Source organism: Sinohyriopsis cumingii, chromosome 18 (genome assembly GCF_028554795.1).
Source record: "Sinohyriopsis cumingii isolate HCF-2022 chromosome 18, ASM2855479v2, whole genome shotgun sequence".
In the NCBI taxonomy this organism is placed as follows: Eukaryota; Metazoa; Mollusca; class Bivalvia; order Unionida; family Unionidae; genus Sinohyriopsis; species Sinohyriopsis cumingii.
Genome location: NC_142978.1, coordinates 59,500,615 through 59,527,521, shown reverse-complemented (window position 1 = coordinate 59,527,521; position 26,907 = coordinate 59,500,615). Strand labels below are relative to the sequence as shown.

The 26,907-nt window shown below is 37.1% G+C and overlaps 1 protein-coding gene across 2 annotated transcripts in view; it reads left to right on the top strand.

Annotated features, from left to right (window-relative positions):
- LOC149776746 (rap guanine nucleotide exchange factor 4-like) overlaps positions 1-26,907 on the top strand; it is a 272,232-nt gene that overhangs the window by 121,340 nt on the left and 123,985 nt on the right. Inside the window, exon 1 of one of the 2 annotated variants that reach the window (XM_089941418.1) lies at positions 2,126-2,488. The exons of the other annotated variant lie outside the window; for it this stretch is intronic. Coding sequence (XP_089797544.1) covers positions 2,387-2,488 — 102 coding nt within the window. The 5' untranslated portion in view covers positions 2,126-2,386. Of the gene's footprint in view, positions 1-2,125; positions 2,489-26,907 lie in introns of those variants that run through there. 2 annotated transcript variants of the gene reach the window in all.

Genomic DNA, 26,907 nt, shown 5'->3' with positions numbered 1-26,907 from the left:
ACAACAGCCAACATCATTTTGTAATAGTCCATAACTGCCAACAGCATTGTGTACTGGTCCATAACAGTAAAGAGCAATATGTACTAGTCCATAACTGCCAACATCATTGTGTACTAGTCCATAACAGCCAACAGCATTTTGTACTAGTCCATTCCTGTCAACAGCATTATGTACTGGTCTATAACTGCCAACATCATTGTGTACTAGTCAACAACAGCCAACAGCATTTTGTACTAGTCCATTCCTGCCAACAGCATTGTGTACTGGTCCATAACAGCAAACATCAATATGTACTAGTCTATAACTGCCAATATCATTGTGTACTAGTCCATAACAGCCAACAGCATTTTGTAGTAGTCCATAACTGCCAACAGCATTGTGTACTGGTCCATAACAGCAAACAGCAATATGTACTAGTCCATAACTGCCAACATCATCGTGTACTAGTCCATAACAACCAACAGCATTTTGTACTAGTCCATTCCTGTCAACAGCATTATGTACTGGTCCATAACTGCCAACATCATTGTGTACTAGTCAACAACAGCCAACAGCATTTTGTACTAGTCTATTCCTGCCAACAGCATTGTGTACTGGTCCATAACAGCAAACATCAATATGTACTAGTCTATAACTGCCAATATCATTGTGTACTAGTCCATAACAGCCAACAGCATTTTGTAGTAGTCCATAACTGCCAACAGCATTGTGTACTGGTCCATAACAGCAAACAGCAATATGTACTAGTCCATAACTGCCAACATCATTGTGTACTAGTCCATAACAGACAACAGCATTTTGTACTAGTCCATTCCTGCCAACAGCATTGTGTACTGGTCCATAACTGCCAACAGCATTTTGTAATGTTTCATAACTGTAAGTAGCATTATGTAGTAGTCCATAACAGCCAACATAATTATGTACTGGTTCATAACAGCAAACAGCAATATGTACTAGTCCATAACTGCCAACAACATTGTGTACTGGTCAATAACATCAAACAGCAATATGTACTAGTCCATAACTGCCGACAGCATTGTGTACTGGTCCATAACTGCCAACATCATTGTGTACTAGTCCATAACTGCCAGCAGCATTGTGTACTGGTCCATAACTGCCAACATCATTGTGTACTGGTTCATAACTGCCAACTGCATTTTGTAATGTTTCATAACTGTAAGTAGCATTATGTAGTAGTCCATAACTGCCAATAGCATTGTGTACTGGTTGATAACTGACAACAGCATTGTGTACTGGTTGATAACTGACAACAGCATTGTGTACTAGTCCATAACAGCAAACAGCATTGTGTACTAAACCATAACAGCAAACAGCAATATGTACTAGTCCATAACTGCCAGCAGCATTATGTATAGGTTCATAACTACCAACAGCATTGTGTACTGGTTCATAACTGCCAATAGGGTTGTGTACTTAAACTGCTGAATATTGAGAATGATTATTAATAAGATGAATGCATGTATGGGGTGGGGAAGTTAATTGGAAACTTTTAATGTCTTTATTCATGTAAAGGATGAAAATCTATTTCTTTCCCCAAGAATACAGCACATCTCACAAAATTAATAAATCAAACTTTAATTTACTTTGGCAAATTAACTTTGTAATCATTATATAATCTGACTGGAGAAATAAGTTCAGATGTTGGGAAAATTTTGGATATATGACACTACTTAAAAATATAGAGAAACTCCTATTATAACATGGTGAGTTATAGCAGGATTTCCTTGCACTTTATTTTTATTATTATTATTATTATTATTATTATTATTATTATTATTATTATTATTATTATTAGGCTTGTATAATTTGTTACTAATTTCTATTGAAATCAATATCAAGAATATACACTTTTTTACATTTTTCTTTTTGCACACACTCTCTAATAATTTTTTTTTACTGAAATTACTTTCATAAATTTAATTTCAAATTGGCAACCAACACAAAATAATAATGATAATAATAATTGATAGTGGTGGTAATAGTAGTAGGTAGTGGTATACCTGTCTCCGATAGTCCCTACCTATAACCTTTAACTGTATAGGTGGGACATTCATGTTAGTTAAGGAAGCATTGCATGATGTTACACAATCAAAACATCCAACTGTTGAATCTGTACAGGTGTAGGGCTAGCAAGCATGCTACAAGAGCAATTAGACCCATAAGTTGATCAAACAAATGCTTATTTATACCTCACTACAGGCAGAAAAGGAAAACGAAATGACACAGGAGTTAACCTTTTCATATTTCAGCTCAGTCATTAGGTTTGTTTACAGCATGGGGATCACACTATTGTTTGCTGTCAGTCGTAGATGACTGTTGAAAACATATCATCCATGGAGTATGGGTTGGATGTTAGTGTAAGAAAATGGGAATAACAATGAGGAAGATGAAAAGTTATGACGTGTCAGGATACCCTTACCTGATGGACAGTGGAAGCACAATGCATGTGACTGGTTTAGTTATTATTGTATGTACTTGCTTTATAAATTATTATTTAAAATTTCATTATTTTCATACTTTGTGCATGGTTGATAGCAAATCAGGTAGTCATATATACATTGCTCTAATTTTGGGGATGTATTTGCAGTTGGCATATTGTATTTATCTAACAGAATTGATCATTTTGACTTCAGATTTGACTATGTATTTTTAGATTGCGTTGATTTGCAGTTTTGCATTATTCTTTGACCTTATTGCTATTGCTAAAGACTTGAATGCTGTAGTGTAACAAGTCTTAGCTCTGCTGGTCATTGACCAGTAGAGTTTATGGGATGGCCTGTTGTTGGTCATCCATTATCCATTTATCTTTTAGCACAAGTTTGTTGAAAATGCTGTTATTTCCTCTCCTGCTGTACTCTGCTGGTCATTGACCAGTAGAGTTTATGGGATGGCCTGTTGTTGGTCATCCATTATCCATTTATCTTTTAGCACAAGTTTGTTGAAAATGCTGTTATTTCCTCTCCTGCTGTACTCTGCTGGTCATTGACCAGTAGAGTTTATGGGATGACCTGTTGTTGGTCATCCATTATCCATTTATCTTTTAGCACAAGTTTGTTATTGCTACTCATCCTAAACCGCTTGGAAAATTGCAATGAAACTTTACACAACATTCATTGCATGGTCTAGTTGGTTCAAGAAAAAAATGCGGCTGCTCAGACATCCAATATTGCCACCACAGAAACCATCTTCAGCATGTTATTGCTGCTCCTCCAGAATGGAATTTGAGTCATCATCGACATCCTGGGTTTTTCACCAAATGACTTAATTAGTTCTGGCTGGTCCTAAATGAAAATGGTGTCAATATGACCCAGTTAGGCTAGCATCTTGAAAATGCTGTTATTTCCTCTCCTGCTGTACAGAAAGACATAAATGATGCGGGGGGTGGGGGGTGGTGTCACCAGAAGACTTATTATGGTATCTAGTTGAGCTCAGTGAACATGATGCCAGTCTTATACCAAGTATGGCCACCATGGCAGCCATGTTGAAAAACTTATTTTGTTGGTACTCCAGAATGGAAAGTCATATCAGCATGGGGTTTTCTGTAGAGGATGTGTATACGTTATTCTTCATCTTAAATAGAAACTGTATTGATCTGATATCCAGTATAACTGCCACAGTGGCAATCTTGAAAATCATATCACTACTTCTTCTACATGGAAAGTTATATCAGTTTTGGTTTTTGACCAGAAGACTGCTGATGATGTTGAGGAACTCTTGTTATGACATGTCCAGGGCCCAAATAAAGGTAAACAATGTAATAGAAATATGATTTTGCCATTGATGGTTGTTTTAGTGGTAAATGTCTTCAGCTTCTGTACAACTCAAAAACAGACTTAAGACAAATGAGCACTGTTGATTCAATCCACCCATGTTGGTCAGGCCGGTAAGGATGGTGGGTTGGTGATGGGGGTGGGGAATAATTTGGACTAATGTGGGGAATGAATATTTTTACAATGGGTAATGATCAGTTACATTTGGTACAGAAAAACGCTCAAAAGTGTAACAGATGCAATTAAACTGAAATATATGAATGACACTCTCACCCCTTTTAATAAGATTTCATTTAAATGCAGCATTTGGCTTTCTATGTTGACAATATTTATACAGTTGATGTTTTTGTTGAGGTGAAAATTATATTTTGTTTCCCATTAAATCTCTTATTTAGTCTTATGCTAAAAAGTTCATCAGCATAAAAAAACAAAAAGGTCTTAATTTTTTTAATTACATTATTTAATGTAAATGTCTGAAATTTAGTGAAAATGCCATTTCTGCTGCTTGACACCTTAAAGATATGATAGTACAGGAAAATGGATTATTGCAAACTACAAGATTATGTGTTGGCAAGAGAAATCATGTAATAATGCTATAATTTTTTTACTACTTACAATTTAGGCGTGAGGTCACTGGCCCATCATGAGGGTCGAGTGAGCTGTTTTATATACGCAAATCCAGATGGTAGAACATCAGAACAGTAATTCTAGGGTCAAGAGTTTGACACCCACCCAGGCCAGAACTAATTAGCTGTCTTAGGGTGTCCACGGAAGAGGCATTTTAGGGTGCTCTTTATGACAGTGTTGATGTGCTCTTGTTGGCTTCAATCTCATGAAATTTATCCAAATTAGAAATTTTTTAAAGCAAAACCTGCAGGTATTATGTTGAATGCAGTACAACAAGACTGAATAGAAGCTGTACTTTGAGCTCTATGATTTATTTTGATTTACAGAAACAATATGGTAATTGTTCTTGAGGAATCTTACAGCATTGTACCATATAAACTCCATTATGTCATTTAGTCCTACCAGTATAAGGTGTAAAATAAACAAGGGATACTTGTGATAACTGCTGTAGACCTCCTAAAAGTTTGTCCTTCACCAGAGTGGATACTTTACTGGTGTCAACAAAAAATAGAGTGGAACATATTCATGCCAAGTGTATTGTGTTCGTTCTTGCTTGACAAAGTATTCTTTTGGGATCCTTTTTAATTTATCACCCAGGAAAATATAAGTCTTTGTAAAAGAATGTGTTTTATAACAGCAAATTTTGAACAAATATTTTAAAGATTTGACTTTTCCACCCTCTGTGTCTTGCAAGATTTGCACCTGAGTTTCTTTTCCTTGCCTGGCTCATAACTTTATAAGTTAGAGTAGAAGAGATTTTCATAAAACTTTCCCAGTTTGAATATCATGTATAGACAGTGTGTCACATACTGTAGACATGCTCCCTACCTCAGTTATATATCATGTATAGACAGTGTGTCACATACTCTAGACATGCTCCCTACATCAGTTATATATCATGTATAGACAGTGTGTCACATACTGTAGACATGCTCCCAACCTCATTTATATATCATGTATAGACTGTCTCACATACTGTAGACATGCTCCCTACATCAGTTATATATCATGTATAGACAGTGTGTCACATACTGTAGCCATTGCTCCCAACCTCATTTATATATCATGTATAGACTGTCTCACATACTGTAGACATGCTCCCTACATCAGTTATATATCATGTATAGACAGTGTGTCACATACTGCAGCCATGCTCCCTACCTCAGTTATATATCATGCATAGACAGTGTGTCACATACTGTAGCCATGCTCCCTACATCAGCTATATATCATGTATAGACAGTGTGTCACATACTGTAGCCATGCTCCCTACATCAGTTATATATCATGTATAGACAGTGTGTCACATACTGTAGCCATGCTCCCTACATCAGTTATATATCATGTATAGACTGTGTCACATACTTTAGACATGCTTCCTACTTCAGTTATATATCATGTATAGGCAGTGTGTCACATATGATAGCCAAGCCCTCTACTTCAATTGTATATCATGTAAAGGTAGTGTCACAAACTGTAGCCATTCCCTCTAATTCAATTGTGTATCATGTATTGACAGTGTGTAACATACCAAGTCAAACACCCTCCCTCAAAAGTGAAGGTCATGGCAAAGGAAAATGTAGCTGTAACTTGAATCCTTGGCTGGAGTATGACATTTGACCAGAAAAGATATTTTGATAGAAAACTAGAATCAGTTATATGTCATGAGCAGACAGTCTGTCACACACTCTGCCTTAAGGTCAAGGTCACTGGAAGGGAAAATATAAAAGTCATTGACATGTATGTATGGATATAATAGTTAATGCAAGGAAGATGTTGTTATGAAACCCAACATTGTCTCGTTTATGCAGTAATATCCCATTCCTTGGGGTCATCAAGGGATAATGTAAATGAGTGGTCTGTTTCCATATTCAGCTGTCACTTTTTGTAACCCATAAATCAGGGTCATCAAGGGATAATGTAAATGTGTGGCCTGTTTCCATATTCAAGTTGTAACATTTGTAACCCCTACCTTGGGGTCATCAAGGGATAATTTAAGTGAGTGGCCTGTTTCTTTCTTCAGGTTGTTACTTTTTTAATCCCTATAGGTGTTGATGAAACATTACCTGGGTCCACACCTTATAATAAAGTAGACAAGTTCCTGGTTCAGAAAGGTCAAGGTCATTATAGAAAAGGTTATGAGACCGGTGTATCGTATGCCCACCTTTTTAAAAACCTTTTTGGATATAATTTTTTATTTAAAAAACCCCAAAATAACCATGCTTGCATGATTAAACAAAAAATACTTGAGATTGATAAGTTACATCTGAAAGGAACTTTTGTATTAACATGCAGAGGAACTGATTTAGATTTTCTGGCATAATAGATATTTTTTCCTTGTTATACATTTCTAATCTTTTAGGGTTGTTTGATGCATACGTTGTTATTAGCACAGTTAAGCAAATAGCACTTGAAGTTAGCATATGACATTTTTGTAAGCATGTATACGACCTGATTAGATTTGGAAGGAATTACAGGAATTCATTTAAAACATTTTAGACTGTTTTTGACCACGTCATTAGCACTTGTAAAAAAAAAAAACTACTTGAAGCACAGACAAATAAAAATTTTAGGATGTATTTATATTTGTGGATAACCTGCTCAGGTTTGCATGCAGTTTATATATATCACATACATCAGGTGTTTTTTTGTTGTTGCCATGTTCAGCTTTTGTTTTGCATTGGGGTATATGTGTTTTGGCCCATATTGTGTCGACATGCCATTAAGGCCTATTCCATACCTACACATGATTGATAGAATGATTTATTAAATATTTTAGGACCTTTTAAACTTTCATTGTCAGAACTTATTTTATCATCTGTTCATTGACACTGCAGTTTTCATTGTGCTGGTGTGCTGTTAAACCCTGTTTGTACATTCATAGTGGCACATAATTGTCTTTTCATCCGACATGTACATTGTGAAGTGCTTCTCAGAACAGGTAAACTGCTGGAAAATGTTTTAACTTAGCATACTTCTCAAATGAGAAACCAATACTTTAATATGATAAAAGTTTACTAATGACCCCACCCCTTCCCCTCCTATCCCCCCCCATCCCCAGCCCCCACCCTATTACAGATTACAAGATAGCCCATTGAACTTACCATGGGAGGAATACTGTATATTTTATATAATTCACAAAACCCCAGTTTTTCTATTCTGGTGATAGACTTTGTTATTGCTGTGCCTCCTATACTAATGGGACTATTGCCATGCCTGCAATAGTATACTAATGGGACTATTGCCATGCCTCCTATACTAATGGGATTATTACCATGCCTCCTATACTAATGGGATTATTGCCATGCCTCCTATACTAATGGGATTATTGCCATGCCTTCTATACTAATGGGACTATTGCCATGCCTTCTATACTAATGGGACTATTGCCATGCCTCCTATACTACTGGGACTATTGCCATGCCTTCTATACTAATGGGACTATTGCCATGCCTCCTATACTACTGGGACTATTGCCATGAAGCATGTTCATCCAAGGTCTAAATGAATATCATACCCATGGCAGCCATATGTAAATTGTTTCTATTGTTACTCCTTCTAAATGGATGATTTGTTAAAATAGGGTTTTCACTAAAAGACCTTTTAAGATGTCCCATTGGTTCTTGGTGAAAATGGTGCCTTTTGGACACCCAATATGGCTCTTGTTATCACATCTCATCCTGAATGGATGGTCATATTGACATGGTGTTTTCACTAAAAGACTGCATATAATACCTAATTTGCATGTGATACCTAATTTGCATATGCAGTGTATCCCCTAGGGGTGCAAGACTGAGAGTCAAAAATTACCTTGCTGTCAAAACTGGGGGTCTAGACTGAGTTAAAAAGAAACTTTGGTATCAAAATTGGGGGTCATATTAAAAATTTGGGGTATCAAAACTGGGGGTCAAATTAAAACTGTGGGGGTCTCTGAAGCGCAAATGAGGGTAAAGGGAAACAGTGATATGATACATAATTTGCATGTGATACCTAATTTGTTCCGAAGGAAAATGGTACTAATCTGACATCCATCTTGAAATTCTTATTAATGCTGTTTCCCCAGAACAGATGGCTGTATTAACAAAGGGTTTTTAATTATTAAATATTATCTTCTGAGGTCTTGTTAGTCCAAACTTTGCCCCTTTGGACATTTAGTATGGTCACCATGGCCATCTGGACAATCTTGTTATTACAACACTTGTTAAACAGATTACCTTAATTTTCACTTGTAGGCTTGTTTACTTTGTACAAACTGCAAATGATCCAGATCTTATCACCAGCAAGGCCATCAAACCTTGCTGTCACATTTCTTCCTGAATGGATGGTTGTATCTGTATGGCATTTTCAGCCAAAAGCAGGGATAAACAACGCATGAGCTAATTTATAGCTTAGAACATTATATTCTTATGTCATTTGTTTAAAGATTAATTGCAGATTAGAAACTCATAAATGCTTTGAATTATGTCCAGGATGATGTCGCTTGGTTGGCTTTTATAGATCTTTCAACACATCAATGGCTAAATTATGTGGAGAAAACTAGAGCCAAGTACTTTTCCCAAGGGGGCCCCATGGGGCAAAGTGGTCTAAGGTGCTTGCCTTTACAGTTCACTGACATCTCACTCTGTCTGCATGGGTTTTGTCTCAGTCTACATCAGCATGGATATGAAGCCTGCCAATAGCTTCCCATGGCTTGGATGGGCTTCGTCTCAGTCTATGTCAGCATGGATATGAAGCCTGCCTATAGCTTCTCATGGCTTGGATGGGTTTCGTCTCAGTCTACGTCAGCATGGATATGAAGCCTGCCTATAGCTTCCCATGGGTTGGCTGTTCTTCTCATGATATTTCTGTGTTATGCTCCACCATATACTGGCTGCCATGAGTAGCCTCTCATGTGCTGAAAAATGGTGTTAAACCTCAAAACAACAACTTTTCCCAAGGACACTCTTTGTTATAGTTGGGTATCAAACATGTGGCCTCTGAATTAGGAGTCTGATACTTTACCAAGAGAGATGCTTCAGCTCCCTCCAGAATGAAATTAAGAAAACTGTTCCTAGCCTTGGTGGTGGTTCGAGTCTCGGATTCAACCAATGTGGGTTTGTGAGAAAGCTTGCCAATAGCTTCTCGTGGGTTGGTGGTTCTTTCTGGGGTTTTCCCGGGTTCTTCCTCCACCATTAATACTGGCCGCCATGTATAGCCTATCGTGTGCTGAAAAATGGCGTTAAACCCCACAACAACAACAACAACAACAACCTAGCCATGGTACACATGAATTTACCAATTTCTGTCTGTCTTTTTGTAGATTAATCTTTGTCAAGCAATATATGTCTGAAATTGTGTTTGGAATACAACATTTTCAGCGTTTTTCTATGGCTGTTTTATTACCATTTCCTTCTTATATATATTCACTAGACCACAAGTCCCAGTCTCTAAAATGGATATCAAAAGTATTAATGGCTGTTGCTTTTAAAAACAAATTTGCATCTTTAGATTGATATAGTATATGGGGACCAGTCACCTGCTACAACAAGACATATAAACTAAGTACTAGACTGTAATTTGCAAATTTATCAATCCAGCCTCATTAAATTTACAAGAAATGCAACCAACCAGCAAGAAAAGAATTCCAAATTGAGATCTTAATTGTTTTATGTATATATAATTTGTATTTGTCAGGTTTTTTATACGTTATGTATAATTGTATTTTAGACTTGACCTTGTCCAAAATCAAGTTCATTGTGTGCCTGACATTTACTTTCATTTTATAAACAAATAATGCATAGTTAATAGTTCTGTGTGAGTGTAGATTAAATATTATGATCATTATCAAGGGAAGTAAATATGTTTATTTGGGTCTGGGTTTAAGACATTCATATTTCCAATGAATAAACCTGCTGTGCGTGTGATGTTTGCCATGTTCTTTATTATAATTTTAGTAACAGACCTTATGTTGTTGACAACTTGGAATAAATAGTCTAGAAATGAACCTTTGACCCTCATCCTGGGTCTACTTTTGTGACTTAGCTTTTATATCATGTTGTTCACTTGAGATATTTCTCATTTTTGCATTTAACATCTGAGGCAGAATCAATCTTATTGTCGTATTTCAGTTGGGTGGAATTATTTATTCAGATTATTATTCACTGGAAATACAAAGTGCTCATCTATAATATTCTTGGACTGGAACATTAATTTGGAATAGTAGTGATTTCAGACAGAAACATATTTGGATTATATTATTGTGATTTGTCAAAAACTGTTAGCACATCACCATACTACAGGCCACTGGCACATTCGCATATTCATGACTACATGCATATCAACACATTCAATACTGGAACTTATTTAGAATACCACTGGAATTCATTAGGAACTTTATACATTTGGTTTTGTAATAAATCTTTTAGGACTATTTGGGTTTTAATTTGTATTACTGTGAGTTCTTTATAATTTTCAGTCATATTGCTATGATGTCTACAGTGTGGCAGTCTATATTGATGTCTTGCACTGGGATATCATGCAGCAGACAAGTAGCATCTTGTCCCACCCAGCCACATTATCCTGACACCAGGCTGACCAGTCCTAACACAAACCTTAATGCTGAGCACCTAGTGAGGAAGCTGTTTGTACCATATTTATAAGTCTTTGATATGACTCCACTGGGGTTTGAACCCGAGATCTCTCGCATCTGAGGTGGAATCTCTAACCACTTGGGCCATTGGAGCAGTCTTATATTCTAGGGAAATAAATTATTGTTGAATTTTATGAAATTTTGTTTTTTAGTTTGAAACCGTAGTCATAGCATTAATGCCAGATAACCTATTTCTTCCTTGGGTGGGGGTTCAGAGAAAATAATATGTATGGTTTTAACCTTTTTATCGTGTACATAAAAAAACGAAAGCTAGTATTGACCAGCGTCAGTTTTCACATCTGAACTGGTAACTTTACAGACTGTGACTGAAACCAACACAAGCAGGATTAAAAGTTTTGTTTCATACCATTTCTGGACAAACTCTTGGTTTTTACTTTGGCCTAAGTGTCAGATCATCAAAAATGGAGTCTATCAATTAGGGGTTAAATGATACACCTGTGCCATTTTTTAATACAATTCACAATTCACAGCCTACAATACAATACATTATCAATGTGCATATTAATTTGATGGTATTTCCATCTTTAGAAGGTCTGTCAGTGGTAGTTGGTGCCATTTTATGTGATTTACTGGTTGTATTTCCAGTATGCAGATTACAGATAGACGTATACTTAGCACCTATTTATATGCCATTCTCAAAGTCAGAATGTGGGATGATGTTGATCTTCCCACTCCTTATGGCTTTTGGTTATTATTATCCAGGAGATGACCAACCATGGTATTTTATTGCCCAGATCGAGTGAACAGTGAAATAAAATATGAAACTAATGGATGGAATATCAGAGATCTGAGCTAAGAATTATATAACAATTTAATCCATTAAGTAAATAAAATGAAATTGAACATGACAATTAGCCATTGTGTTAGATCAATAAAATAATTGTCGTATATAATCCAGTGACTGATCGAACTCAAATTGCTGTTATATCAGTATGACCTGGTTACTTCTAGTATTTTCCAAATCATTGTTGGTGATAGGTCGGCATTGCCGTATTTCATTTCCTTCTCTTTCTCTCTCCCTCTAGCCCCTTCAGGTCATCAACTGTTTTGGTTACAGGCTGTGCTCAATTCTATTGCCCATTATAGATATGGAGCTATTTCTTTCCTTGTAGTTTATTGAGACTCTTACAGCCATTTAGTCTCTCGCTTTAATGTCCTCAGCTTTCTGGTACACATCCCTTAGACAGTCTAATGAGAAATACTTGTTATTTTCCAGAGCTAAATTCTGGCTTGCCTCAGAAATTTAAACCATCTAATTTTGTGAGGGAGATTTACTTAAAATCTTGAATTCTATTTAGAAACAGGTGCCCCTTTGTTTAACTTAGCCAATCAGGATTACAATCTCTTAGTCCCAAAAACTTTTTAACACTCCCATCAAAGTCAGTCCTCTCTAGTTCACCTTTATTAATAACTATTCTGGAAAATATCATTTTATGACACCTGTTTCAAATGGCCCAAGATTTCCCTTTTTTTATCTGCTTTGTCTCAACTTGATCATTTTCCACTATATGACCTTATGCTTGCACATCTGTCAGACCATTATCAAATGGACTCTAATAACTAAAATTCAGTTCACGCACCAAACAGAGCCAATTCCATCCCTCACAGTCAACAATTTGTTGTGAGGCTAGCCCATACATCGGAATTAATACTTACGTGTCATGCTGACCATGACAGAATGTACTGTGAAATTATTTACAAAAGTTTGCACCATTACGCTCATCCATGACTACACAAACAAATCTTTTGAACAAGCTGTTAGTGATTTGTAGGACTCGTTTTAGCCACAGATATAGGTATTTTGATTAAAATATCTTTACTTCTTAATTTTTTTTTGTTTCATTTTCATTTCTTAAGTTTATCTCAACCCTGGTGGGGAAATATAGTTTTGTAGCACAAGATCCCACAGGGCCAAATTGCTTGAGAAAAGAAATGAAAATTGCATTCTACTGTTAAATTGAATTTATTTTAATTTGGCTTGGTATTCTGCCTTTCTTACATTTGCTGATGGGTGATGTTTGTAGTTGTTGTAGGGTTTCATGCCTTTTTCCAGCACAAGATTGGGGCCCTGAGTGGCCGAGTGGTCTAAAGCGCTCTCCGTTACGGATCACTGCCATCTCACCTCTGTCTGCATGGGTTCAAGTCTAGGATTTGGCCAATGTGGGTATGTGAGAAAGCTAATGCCAGTAGCTTCTCGTGGGTTGGTGGTTCTTCCCGGGGTTTTCCCAGGTTCTTCCTCCACCATTAATACTGGCAGCCATGTATAGCCTATCATGATCTTGTGCTGAAAAATGGCGTTAAACCCCACAACAACAACAATCAGCACAAGATAGACTATATACGGTGGCCAGTGTAAATGGTGGAGGAAGAACCCGGGAAAACCTTGGAAAGAACCACCGACCCACAAGAAGCTGCTAGCAAGCTTTCTTGTATACCCACATTGGCCGAGCCCTAGACTCTCACCCATACAGACAGAGGTGAGATGGCAGTAGTCGGTAATAGTGAGCGCTTTAGACCACTTGGGGCCTCGAAAGGGTGATGGTAAAAATACCATCTATTTTTGTTGATCATCAGACTCATATTTAACACCATTTTCAGGCTCAAAATCACTCACTGGTATCTCCATTGATACCTTTTGCAGCTCCAATAAACTGATACTTCATAACTTTAGAAAGTATTGTCATCATAACTCTCATCAGCTACATGATATCCTCATCTGAAGATGGACCATGCTGTGAATCAGCGACATTGGGTTTTCTAGATAGCCCAGTATTTTAAATACTCATTTGTAAAACCTCCATGATGCAAGTTCAAAATATGACACAATGCTTGTTCAAGGGCAGAATGTGCCAGTTAAATTTAGTTTAACATCCATTTATATATCATGTGACTAGCAATGCAAAGAGCAAGTTCCAGGTCAGATTTTATCAGCAGATTAAAACATACAGAATGTTATACTCTCAATTTCTGAGAAAATAAATCATCTTCCTAACGCTTTCATGCAGGTGTGACCCAATGTAAGGGGTTCATGTTTGCTATTCTGACTTTGAAGTGGCTACTCTTTGCTGATATCTCACAATGTCAGCAAATTCCAACCTTTGGATTGGCAATTGGTTCTGACCGTACACACCAACACAAGTGTCCAAATACAAAAAATGAGGTGGCAAGGGTCAGAGGAAATTCAGACTACTTTTTTAATATTACGAACCATATTACTTGGTTTTAATTTGTATATGACAAGTGAATGTTGTCCCGTACTTTTCATTTTAACTAACAGACATGGGTCAACATAGCAGCATATGCCTGCAACAGCTGTCTCAGATGAATTCTTAATTTAAATAATAACAAGGTAACAATTAGGCAAATGACTAATACAATTTTTGATGACTGCTGAAGATTAAAATAACTTGCATACAATAAGTATCATTTTGTATTGAATTTCCATTACTTGCATCAATACGTATATCTTTACAGCAAAAGTACTGATGTATGAATATATCAATTAATTGTTTCACCCCTTGCAGTGAGTGTAACTATTCATTATTATGCAGGATATGATAGTAAAGCCAAAATAATCCCTGTACATCCCATCAACTGTTGATTTTAGTGCCACTAGGACTATCCAATTAGAGGAAAATTATATTGTTTACTCATTGGAATCAAAGTAAAAAAACATGATGAATGCTTGCAGACATTTTGGGGGTATGAAGTGGAGCTGGGCTTATTCTAGAGGACTCTACTGTGTGCTGTAAGATTCTCAGAGTGGGTATTGGGCTTTATATTATGGACATATCTTTAGAGAATTAGGATATTTTGAGGTTAGTCCACTGTCTTTAATTAAAATGTGATGCTTGGCACATGAAGGATACCATGCCAAGAACAACATTAAGAATTGCTTGGCACATGAAGGATACTATGCCAAGAACACATTAAGAATTGCTAAGGCACACGAAGGATACCATGCCATGAATATATTAAGAATTGCTTGGCACATGAAAGATACCATGCCAAGATCACAAAGATATTGCTGGCATATGAAGAACAGAATGATACCATGCCAAGGTCACAAAGATGTTGCTTAGCACATGAAGGATACCATGCCAAGATCACAAAGATATTTCTGGCATATGAAGAACAGAATGATACCATGCCAAGGTCACAAAGATATTGCTTGGCACATGAAGGATACCATGCCAAGATCACAAAGATATTGCTGGCATATGAAGAATAGAATGATACATGCCAAGGTCACAAATATATTGCTTGGCACATGGAGAATACCATAAAAAGTACACCAAGATAATGCTTTGTACATGAAGGAAACTGTAAGTACACAAAGATATCACTTGGTTCATGAAGGATACCATGTCAAGTACATAATGATATTGCTTGGCACATGAAAAATACTAGGGGTGCAACGATATGCCCAAACCATATTTCAGTATACTAAACCCATATTGCAGTATAGTAATACTTAATGAAAACAACAAAATAATCTGTATAGCATTTACTACTTGAAAAATACATCTCTAAATTAAGACTTCCATTGGCACTGCATTTTTTGCTTTTTTGCTGGGAATAATTTCAGAATACATTTTTGATAAATAGTTAATTTCTGAAAATTAAAATTCAGGGGCTTACTGGAAAAATGAGTAGTCAATCAATATTTGGAAACAAGAAAAGCAGTATATGTGGTGTAAGCATTTTGATCTGATTGACAATATATTTCATATGGAAAACATCAGATGCAACCACTGTTTGTTGAAATGTATTGCTGTCTTTTTATTCTTTGAAGCTAAAATATCAATCAAAACAGCAGATGTGGCATGCTATGAATTATGTACATTCTGTGCATTGTCTACAAAATTAAATTACCAATATACCAGTATATCATTGCTCCTCTAAAGAATACAGTGCCAAGTATGAAAGGTATTGCTTGGTACATGATGGATACCATGCCAAGTATGCAAAGATATTCCTTGGCATTTGAAGGATACCATGGAAGGTACTCAAAGATATTGCTTGGCACATGAAGGATACTATGTAAGGCACTCAAAGATATTGCTTGGCACATCAAGGATACCATCAAAGGTACTCAGAGATATTGCTTGGCACTTGAAGGATATGATGCCAAGTACAACAATATATCACTTGGTTCATGAAGGATACTGTGCAAGTATCAGTGATATTACTTGGCACGTGAAGGATAATGTGCCAATTACACAATTATATTGCTTGGCACATGAAGGAAACTGTGCCAAGTACACAAAGATATTGCTTGGCACATGAAAGAAACTTTGCTGAGTACATACAAATATTTTGAATGATACCATTCCGTGTACACAAAGGTATTGCTTGTATCTTACTATGCCAAGACCTGAAAGATCTTGCTTGGCACATTAAGTATACCCTACCAAGTATACAAACATACTGCTTAGCACCTAAATGATAATATGCCAAGTACATCATTTTACAATATTTTCAAGTATTGAAGCAAAGATGCTTCTTTATATTGCTCTGTCAGGAAGCAATTATTTTTCAGACCTGGTCCAAGGTACTGTAGAATAATTTAATTTGGTGATATCTGTATTCATGGAAAAGTGTCATTTTCATCATTACGTAAATTCATTGATTGGGGAAGAAAGTGTTACTGTGGGATTAGTAAGCCAAGCAGTTAGTAAATTTACCACTTATATGAAACACATGCTTTAATTTGGTTGTATAGGGCCCATTACAAAATGAAATTAGGTTACTGTATCCATTAGTTTTGCTTGCTTGTAGATAGACATTGGCCCCATTCCAGAAAGGTTTCAGCAGTATACTTGGTTTTCCACTAATACGTTCCAGGTTTTTAATAGCCACAAATTCTCTGAAAGTTGATACCTAATGAAAAGTGGCAAATGTTTGACCTTTAGCCTCCTTTTATGACAAAATCAGAACTTAATATTGAGTCCTTGAATTTACACTGCAACTTCTTTACCACTGTTTTTGCCTGGACCATTTTATTTGTTGGTCCAAAATCTATGTTAATTCACACTAAATTTGTCTTAATTTGTTTATGGTTTGTAATGTGTACCAATTTGATGTCATAACAATTATTTCATTATGTTTCACATGCATTTATTTAGGCATTTAAACCAGAGGCATTTCTAACCTCTGCAAAATATCAAGCTTTTCCAAATGGCCATATATTTTCCAAGTGATAAATTTATCACAGATTTAGTTATCATTGCAACATCTGTGAAGAATTTCTGCAAGGGCTCACCCAGCACCAGTCAAGATCAATTCATCGTAAACAGCAGGATGCATAATCAGTCTTCATTTACTCCTCCAGCAGCATTTGCAAGTGAGAATATTTTAAGTTGATTATCAGAAAATTTAACTTCATCACTGTTAAATTTTGGAATTAAAGTTAGGACATTTTGAATATGGAGGGAAAAGACCCATCCAGTCTTGTTGGAGTTTCTTAAGGATCATACACTATCTGATGTCAAACTCCTGATTGTTAATACGAATATGGCCCACTTTTACAAAACTTTGACAAACATTTCCTTAAAATATCTTTACCTGATCTTACACCCACCCCCTATATTTTGAGAAAATAAAAATGTTTTGGACTGGTAGGCTTGTCATGGGACAAATACTGTAATACAGCTGTTGGATTTAAGAAGCGATGATGATGGTAAATTTGTAAGATTCATGATTAAAGATATACAAGAAAGCTTTGATAACTTGTACATACGTAACTGAAATACAAAACAAGATCTCTGTTACTTGTTCAGTTGTGTGAATACTGACAGAAGGACTTGTATTGTTCAGTCCTGGAACATTCAGCAGGACTATAATAATTGTTTAGTCTTGGATTAGGGACTTCTTGACTGTCTATACTTAGGAAGACAACAGAAAACTTAAACAAAACTTTAGGCCAGCATTGTCATGAATTGTTGAAGGTATATTTTTGTAATGATATTGAGATTTGCAATGCAAAACTTTCATGTATTTAACAGTGTGTAAAAAGAACAAAGTTAGGAAAGTTGCATAACTGCATCGTGTATATAATTGGCTGTCTTCACTGGACCAGCTGTGACAGGAACACGTCTTCATGTTCACATCAGAGGACAGAATTAACATGTACTGTTCAAAAACATGTCACATTCACTTGGAGGACAGAAATAAATACAGCCTGTTGAAGAACACATTGTAATGTTTACTTGATGAACAAAATTTATACCACCGAGGTAGCTTTGTTGTGTTCAAGAAGAATACATCATTGACAAAGACAGTAATTTTTGAGGATAGGATTTGATAGACAATACTTGTGTTCGTAGGATTTGATAGGCAATACTTGTGTTCATAGGATTTAATAGACAATACTTGTGTTCATAGGATTTAATAGACAATACTTATGTTCATAGGATTTAATAGACAGTACTTGTGTTCATAGGATTTAATAGACAATACTTGTGTTCATAGGATTTGATAGACAATATTTGTGTTCATAGGATTTGATAGACAATACTTGTGTTCATAGGATTTGATAGAAAATAATTGTGTTCATAGGATTTAATAGACAATACTTGTGTTTATAGGATTTGATAGACAATACTTGTGTTCACAGGATTTAATAGACAATACTTGTGTTCATAGGATTTGATAGACAATACTTGTGTTCATAGGATTTAATACGCAATACATGTGTTCATAGGATTTAATAGACAGTACTTGTGTTCATAGGATTTGATACAGACTTGGATCAACATAAAGGTATTAAGTTTCAGGTATGTAATGTTTATACTTGTACTGCAAAAAACAACATAGACCCAGATCTGCCATCACATAATGCACAAGCTGAACAGGGTCTGTATTGTTTGAATAAGACAAAGTGCATAGACCCAGATCTGCCATCGCATATTATGCACAAGCTGAACAGGGTTTGTGTTGTTTGAATAAGACAAAGTGCATAGACCTAGATCTGCCATCACATAACGCACATGCTGAACAGGGTCTGTGTTGCTTGAATAAGACAAAGTGCATAGACCCAGATCTGCCATCGCATATTATGCACAAGCTGAACAGGGTATGTGTTGTTTGAATAAGACAAAGTGCATAGACCTAGATCTGCCATCACATAACGCACATGCTGAACAGGGTCTGTGTTGCTTGAATAAGACAAAGTGCATAGACCCAGATCTGCCATCGCATATTATGCACAAGCTGAACAGGGTATGTGTTGTTTGAATAAGACAAAGTGCATAGACCCAGATCTGCCATCGCATAATGCACATGCTGAACAGGGTCTGTATTGTTTGAATAAGACAAAGTGCATAGACCCAGATCTGCCATCGCATATTATGCACAAGCTGAACAGGGTTTGTGTTGTTTGAATAAGACAAAGTGCATAGACCCAGATCTGCCATCACATAATTCACATGCTGAACAGGGTCTGTGTTGTTTGAATAAGACAAAGTGCATAAACCCAGATCTGCCATCGCATATTATGCACAAGCTGAACAGGGTTTGTGTTGTTTGAATAAGACAAAGTGCATAGACCCAGATCTGCCATCACATAATGCACATGTTGAACAGGGTCTGTGTTGCTTGAATAAGACAAAGTGCATAGACCCAGATCTGCCATCACATATTATGCACAAGCTGAACAGGGTTTGTGTTGTTTGAATAAGACAAAGTGCATAGACCCAGATCTGCCATCACATAATGCACATGCTGAACAGGGTCTGTGTTGTTTGAATAAGACAAAGTGCATAGACCCAGATCTGCCATCGCATATTATGCACAAGCTGAACAGGGTTTGTGTTGTTTGAATAAGACAGAGTGCATAGACCCAGATCTGCCATCGCATATTATGCACAAGCTGAACAGGGTTTGTGTTGTTTGAATAAGACAAAGTGCGTAGACCCAGATCTGCCATCACATAATGCACATGCTGAACAGGGTCTGTGTTGTTTGAATAAGACAAAGTGCATAGACCCAGATCTGCCATCGCATATTATGCACAAGCTGAACAGGGTTTGTGTTGTTTGATTAAGACAAAGTGCATAGACCCAGATCTGCCATCACATAATGCACATGCTGAACAGGGTCTGTGTTGTTTGAATAAGACAAAGTGCATAGACCCAGATCTGCCATCGCATATTATGCACAAGCTGAACAGGGTATGTGTTGTTTGAATAAGACAAAGTGCATAGACCCAGATCTGCCATCACATAATGCACATGCTGAACAGGGTCTGTATTGTTTGAATAAGACAAAGTGCATAGACCCAGATCTGCCATCGCATATTATGCACAAGCTGAACAGGGTTTGTGTTGTTTGAATAAGACAAAGTGCATAGACCCAGATCTGCCATCACATAATGCACATGCTGAACAGGGTCTGTATTGTTTGAATAAGACAAAGTGCATAGACCCAGATCTGCCATCGCATATTATGCACAAGCTGAACAGGGTTTGTGTTGTTTGAATAAGACAAAGTGCATAGACCCAGATCTGCCATCACATAATGCACATGCTGAACAGGGTCTGTGTTGCTTGAATAAGACAAAGTGCATAGACCCAGATCTGCCATCGCATATTATGCACAAGCTGAACAGGGTTTGTGTTGTTTGAATAAGACAAAGTGCATAGACCCAGATCTGCCATCACGTAATGCACATGCTGAACAGGGTCTGTGTTGTTTGAATAAGACAAAGTGCATAGACCCAGATCTGCCATCGCATATTATGCACAAGCTGAACAGGGTTTGTGTTGTTTGAATAAGACAAAGTGCGTAGACCCAGATCTGCCATCACATAATGCACATGCTGAACAGGGTCTGTGTTGCTTGAATAAGACAAAGTGCATAGACCCAGATCTGCCATCGCATATTATGCACAAGCTGAACAGGGTTTGTGTTGTTTGAATAAGACAAAGTGCGTAGACCCAGATCTGCCATCACATAATGCACATGCTGAACAGGGTCTGTGTTGTTTGAATAAGACAAAGTGCATAGACCCAGATCTGCCATCACATAATGCACATGCTGAACAGGGTATGTGTTGTTTGAATAAGACTAAGTACATAGACCCAGATCTGCCATCACATGCAGTTACAGGTGATTGAAAGTCTACAGTAGAAATTAAAATGAATTGTAAAACTTCAATATTTTAATATTTTATTATAAAGTTATTTCTTATGATAAGCAAGTGGAACATAGATTGTCATTTTCTCACAAGGTTTGGTTTACCATCATTAAAGTTTATCCGGGTTAAGAATGTTAAAAGCCTATCAATCAGGGGTGAGGGTCTTGTCATCAAATTTGGACAATGCAAAAGAGAACAGTATACTGTTTTACCTCTGCATTTCATAACAAATTCTTTCAAATTGATTCAAATGCTCAAATTGTGGTTTAGTGTTAGTGTTGTTGTTGTGGGGTTTAATGCCATTTTTCACCACATGATAGGCAATACATGGCAGCCAGTATTAATGGTGGAGGAAGAACCTGGGAAAACCCCTGAAAGAACCACCGACCCACGAAAAGCTACTGACAAGCTTTCTCACATACCCACATTGGCCGAATCCAAGACTCGAACCCGTGCAGACAGAGGTGAGATGGCAGTGATTCATAACGGAGAGCGCTTTAGACCAATTGGCCACTCTGGGCCACTAATGTTAGTGTTAAGTAAGAATCGTTGGTGGTTCATTGTTATCCTTACTATACTGGCATTTATGAGATCTACTGCAAAAAGAGCAAACTATTTTTTTTATGATTCCAGTTTATGGTAATAAGAAAAAAACTGGAAGTTGGTTCTAATTCTTTCCTTTTTATTATATTTGTATCCAACTTATGTAAGTTCATTTTACACTTTCCAATCGAAACATACCAGTTTGGATGTGATCATGGGATATGGTTGGTACTGGGTTTATTTGTTGCTGTTTATGTAATAAAAGTTGAATAGGTCCAAGGCCAATACAAAATAAGGTAGGTTGGATTACCAGAAACACATTTTTTCATTGACCTAAATTGGATGCATTGTATAATTCAAGAAATATTGCAACAATGATTACCTGATGTTGCATACAAGCTAGTCCAGGTAACATTTTCTCACCCCAGATTGCCAGTGTCCCACAAAATTTAGTGAATGCTCATATCTTAAGGATTATGTAGGGACAGAGATACACAAAATGCTCCACTTTAACCATGGTAATTGGACTGTGGGGATTATAGACAGATAAAATTCACCTTGGACAGTTAAACCCTGGTACAAGACTGTGAGGATTATGCAGACAGGAAAAATTCCCCTTGGACAGTTTAAACTTGGTATAGGACTGAGGATTATATAGGGACAGAAATACATAAAATGCCCCTTGTGCAGTTTAACCTTGGTATAGGACTGTGAGGATTATGTAGGGACAGATATACATAAAATTGCCCTTGGACAGTTAAACCATGGTATAGGACTGTGAGGATTATGTAGGGACAGAGATACATAAAATTACCCTTGGGCAGTTTTACCTTGTTATAGGACTGTGAGGATTATGTAGGGACAGAGATACATAAAATTACCCTTGGGCAGTTTTACCTTGTTATAGGACTGTGAGGATTATGTAGGGACAGAGATACATAAAATTACCCTTGGGCAGTTTTACCTTGTTATAGGACTGTGAGGATTATGTAGGGACAGAGATACATAAAATTACCCTTGGGCAGTTTTACCTTGTTATAGGACTGTGAGGATTATGTAGGGACAGAGATACATAAAATTACCCTTGGGCAGTTTTACCTTGTTATAGGACTGTGAGGATTATGTAGGGACAGAGATACATAAAATTACCCTTGGGCAGTTTTACCTTGTTATAGGACTGTGAGGATTATGTAGGGACAGAGATACATAAAATTACCCTTGGACAGTTTTACCTTGTTATAGGACTGTGAGGATTATGTAGGGACAGAGATACATGAAATGCCCCTTGGATAGTTAAGCCAATAGGACTGTGAGGATAATGTAGTGACAGAGATACATAAAATTGCATTTGGACAGTTAAACCATGGTATAGGACTGAGGATTAATGTAAGGACAGAGATACATAAAATGCCCCATGAATATTTATCCATGGTACAGGACTGAACAGTATGTGAAGATTTTTAGAGTTTATTGACGGCTTTATAGCAACTATGAATAGTTTAAAATTCACCCTGACGCAAATTGAAATTTGAGTTGTAAATATACTAGGTAGTCACAAATGTGCATACTCCATTTCCCATGACCCACTGTACTGGAGAACCTAGCTTATAAAATTATTTTGGCTTCTCACCATCATGTGGAGTGCTGACAAAACTGCATTCTTGCCTGAGGCAGGTTGAAATGTTTGCCTGTAATTGGGTCATCTTACTTGCTAGAATGTTAGTTTTTATTTGCTAGAAATATAAAATCAGAAACTTGAACTTATCAAAACTGATAAAAAAATCTCTTCTAATCTAGTTATATTGTCTCAGTTCTTCAATTTTAAGCTTTTATTTTTGTGCATGTATGTAATTAGATGCATATAAATTATATTAATTAGACAATATAATTTATAAACATGCTCATGGGGTGGTAAACTTGTAGCAAAGTGTAGGAAAGATATTGTGTTTCAAAGTACCAATTATCAGTACATACAAGCATATGTGTATATGATGACTAGTTGGACATTTTGTTATACTTTAGTTCCACAATATTAATCTGCAAGTTTAGTCAAAAATGTATTTGATCATTTCATTGTTAAATTTATTTTTTACCATAACAAATTTTATATTATGTGCAGAAAGTAATACACACCTAGGCACATGTAGAAAATACCTGGAAGCTATAAGGCACTAGATATTCCATGTTATTGTGAACTCTTACATTATTCTATACATGAAGGTTAGTCAAATTTCACATTCATTCCTTGATTTAAAAAGTACTCCATTTCATAAGGGTCGAGAAGAACAAAGAAAAGCAATGAAGTATTTATTTTCTGCACATCTCATAGTTCAAGATTTTAGTTTTGAAACCATGAGATCACCATGTACCAGCAAACCAAGCCTTTTTTTGTCTCTGTGTATGTGTATGCATGCATGCATGCATACACACACACACACACACACACACACACACACACACACACACACACACACACACACACACACACACATACATAGGGGCCCCACATGGTGTAAAGCGCTCTCCATTATGGATCACTGCCATCTCACCTCTATCTGCATGGGTTCGAGTCTCTGATTCAGCCAATGTGGGTATGTGAGAAAGCTTGCCAGTAGCTTATCAAGGGTCGGTGGTTCTTTCCTGGGATTTCCCGGGTTCTTCCTCCACCATTAATACTGCCTGCCATGTATAGCCTATCGTGTGCTGAAAAATGCCGTTAAACCCTACAACAACAACATACACACACACACACACACACACACACACACACATATATATATATATATATATATATATATATATATATATATATATATATATGTCCATCCATCCATCCATCCATACATACATACTAATAAAACTAGTATGAACTTTCTTTCAAAGGATTGATACTTGTCACATTTTTCAAAGGTTTTTGTGAACATATCTAAAGAGAAATTTCTTTACAAATGACACATTTGGTAGCTTTCTTCACTATCAGGCTGTCAGTTTCAAACATCACAATTTCATTTTAAGGACACAAGCATTTTGTTACTTATGTATTTTATTCTTCTCTCTCTCTCTCTCTCTCTCTCTCTTAGGGGGCCCCGAGTGGCCGAGTGGTCTAGAGCGCTCTCCGTTACGGATCACTGCCATCTCACCTCTGTCTGCGTGGGTTCGAGTCTCGGATTCGGCTAATGTGGGTATGTGAGAAAGCTTGCCAGTAGCTTCTCGAGGGTCGGTGGTTCTTTCTGGGGATTTCCCGGGTTCTTCCTCCACCATTAATACTGGCCGCCATGTATAGCCTATCGTGTGCTGAAAAATGGCGTTAAACCCTACAACAGCAACAACAACAACAACAACTCTCTCTCTCTCTCTCTCTCTCTCTCTCTCTCCCATTTAATACCTACATTGTGTTTTTTCAGCATTTGTGAGAGATGTATTGCTTTCCAAATCATAGCCCCTGTCAGGCATTTAACTTCCATTGAGAATCATGAGTACCACTATGTTCCATGTCTTGATGTTATGCACTCAGTTATGTTTAATGGTCAGTGCAAACACTTGAACTTAAAATAACAGTGTGACATGTAGGTAGATGAATTTTGCAATACCAGTAGATGTAAGTGTAGTTTTAAACTGTACTTGCTCTTCATTTAAACAGCAACAAAATCTGGCATTCAGATTTGTCATTCTGCAATAATCCTCATTAAATACAAAAGCTATTACACACATTTTCTTAGTTGTGACTAACCAGATAAACAAGATCAAGGCTGGCATTTATCACAAGGCTGAACCATTCTGGCCCTGTTCATGAGACTTTTTTCCTCCATGGCATTACAGTGTTTAGGCACACCTTTCTCTTCCATGGGCATTGCAGTGTTTAGGCAGTGTTTAGACGCACCTTTCTCCTTCATGGCATTGCAGTGTTCAGGCACACCTTTCTCTTCCATGGGCATTGCAGTGTTTAGGCACACCATTCTCTTGCATGGCATTACAGTGTTTAGGCACACCTTTCTCTTCCATGGCATTGCATTGTTTAGGCACACCTTTCTCTTCCATGGCATTGCATTGTTTATGCACACCTTTCTCTTCCATGGCATTACATTGTGTAGGCACACCTAGCTTCCATGGCATTACACTGTTTAGGCACACATTTCTCTTTCATGGCATTGCATTGTTTAGGCACACCTTTCTCTTCCATGGCATTGCAGTGTTTAGGCACACCTTTCTCTTCCATGGCATTACAGTGTTTAGGCACACCCTTTCTCTTCCATGGCATTGCATTGTTTATGCACACCTTTCTCTTCTGTGGCATTACATTGTTTAGGCACACCTTTCTCTTCCATGGCATTACAGTGTTTAGGCACACATTTCTCTTCCATGGCATTGCATTGTTTAGGCACACCTTTCTCTTCCATGGCATTACATTGTTTAGGCACACCCTATCTCCTCCATGGCATTACAGTGTTTAGGCACACCTTTCTCTTCCATGGCATTACATTGTTTAGGCACACCTTTCTCTTCCATGGCATTGCATTTGTTTATGCACACCTTTCTCTTCTGTGGCATTACATTGTTTAGGCACACCTTTCTCTTCAATGGCATTGCATTGTTTATGCACACCTTTCTCTTCCATGGCATTACATTGTTTAGGCACACCTTTCTATTCCATGGCATTACAATGTTTAGGCACACCTTTCTCTTCCATGGCATTGCATTGTTTAGGCACACCTTTCTCTTCCATGGGATTGCAGTGTTTAGGCACACCTTTCTCTTCGTGGCATTACATTGTTTATGCACACCCTTTCTCCTCCATGGCATTACAGTGTTTAGGCACACCTTTCTCTTCCATGGCATTACATTGCTTATGCACACCTTTCTCTTCCATGGCATTACATTGTTTAGGCATACCTTTCTCTTCCATGGCATTGCAGTGTTTAGGCACACCTTTCTCTTCCATGGGCATTGCAATGTTCAGGCACACCTTTCTCTTTCATGGGTATTGCAGTGTTCAGGCACACCTTTCTCTTCCATGGGTGTTAGGCATTACATTGTTTAGGCACACCTTTCTCTTCCATGGCATTGCATTGTTTATGCACACCTTTCTCTTCCATGGCATTACATTGTTTAGGCACACCTAGCTTCCATGGCATTACACTGTTCCATGGCATTACATTGTT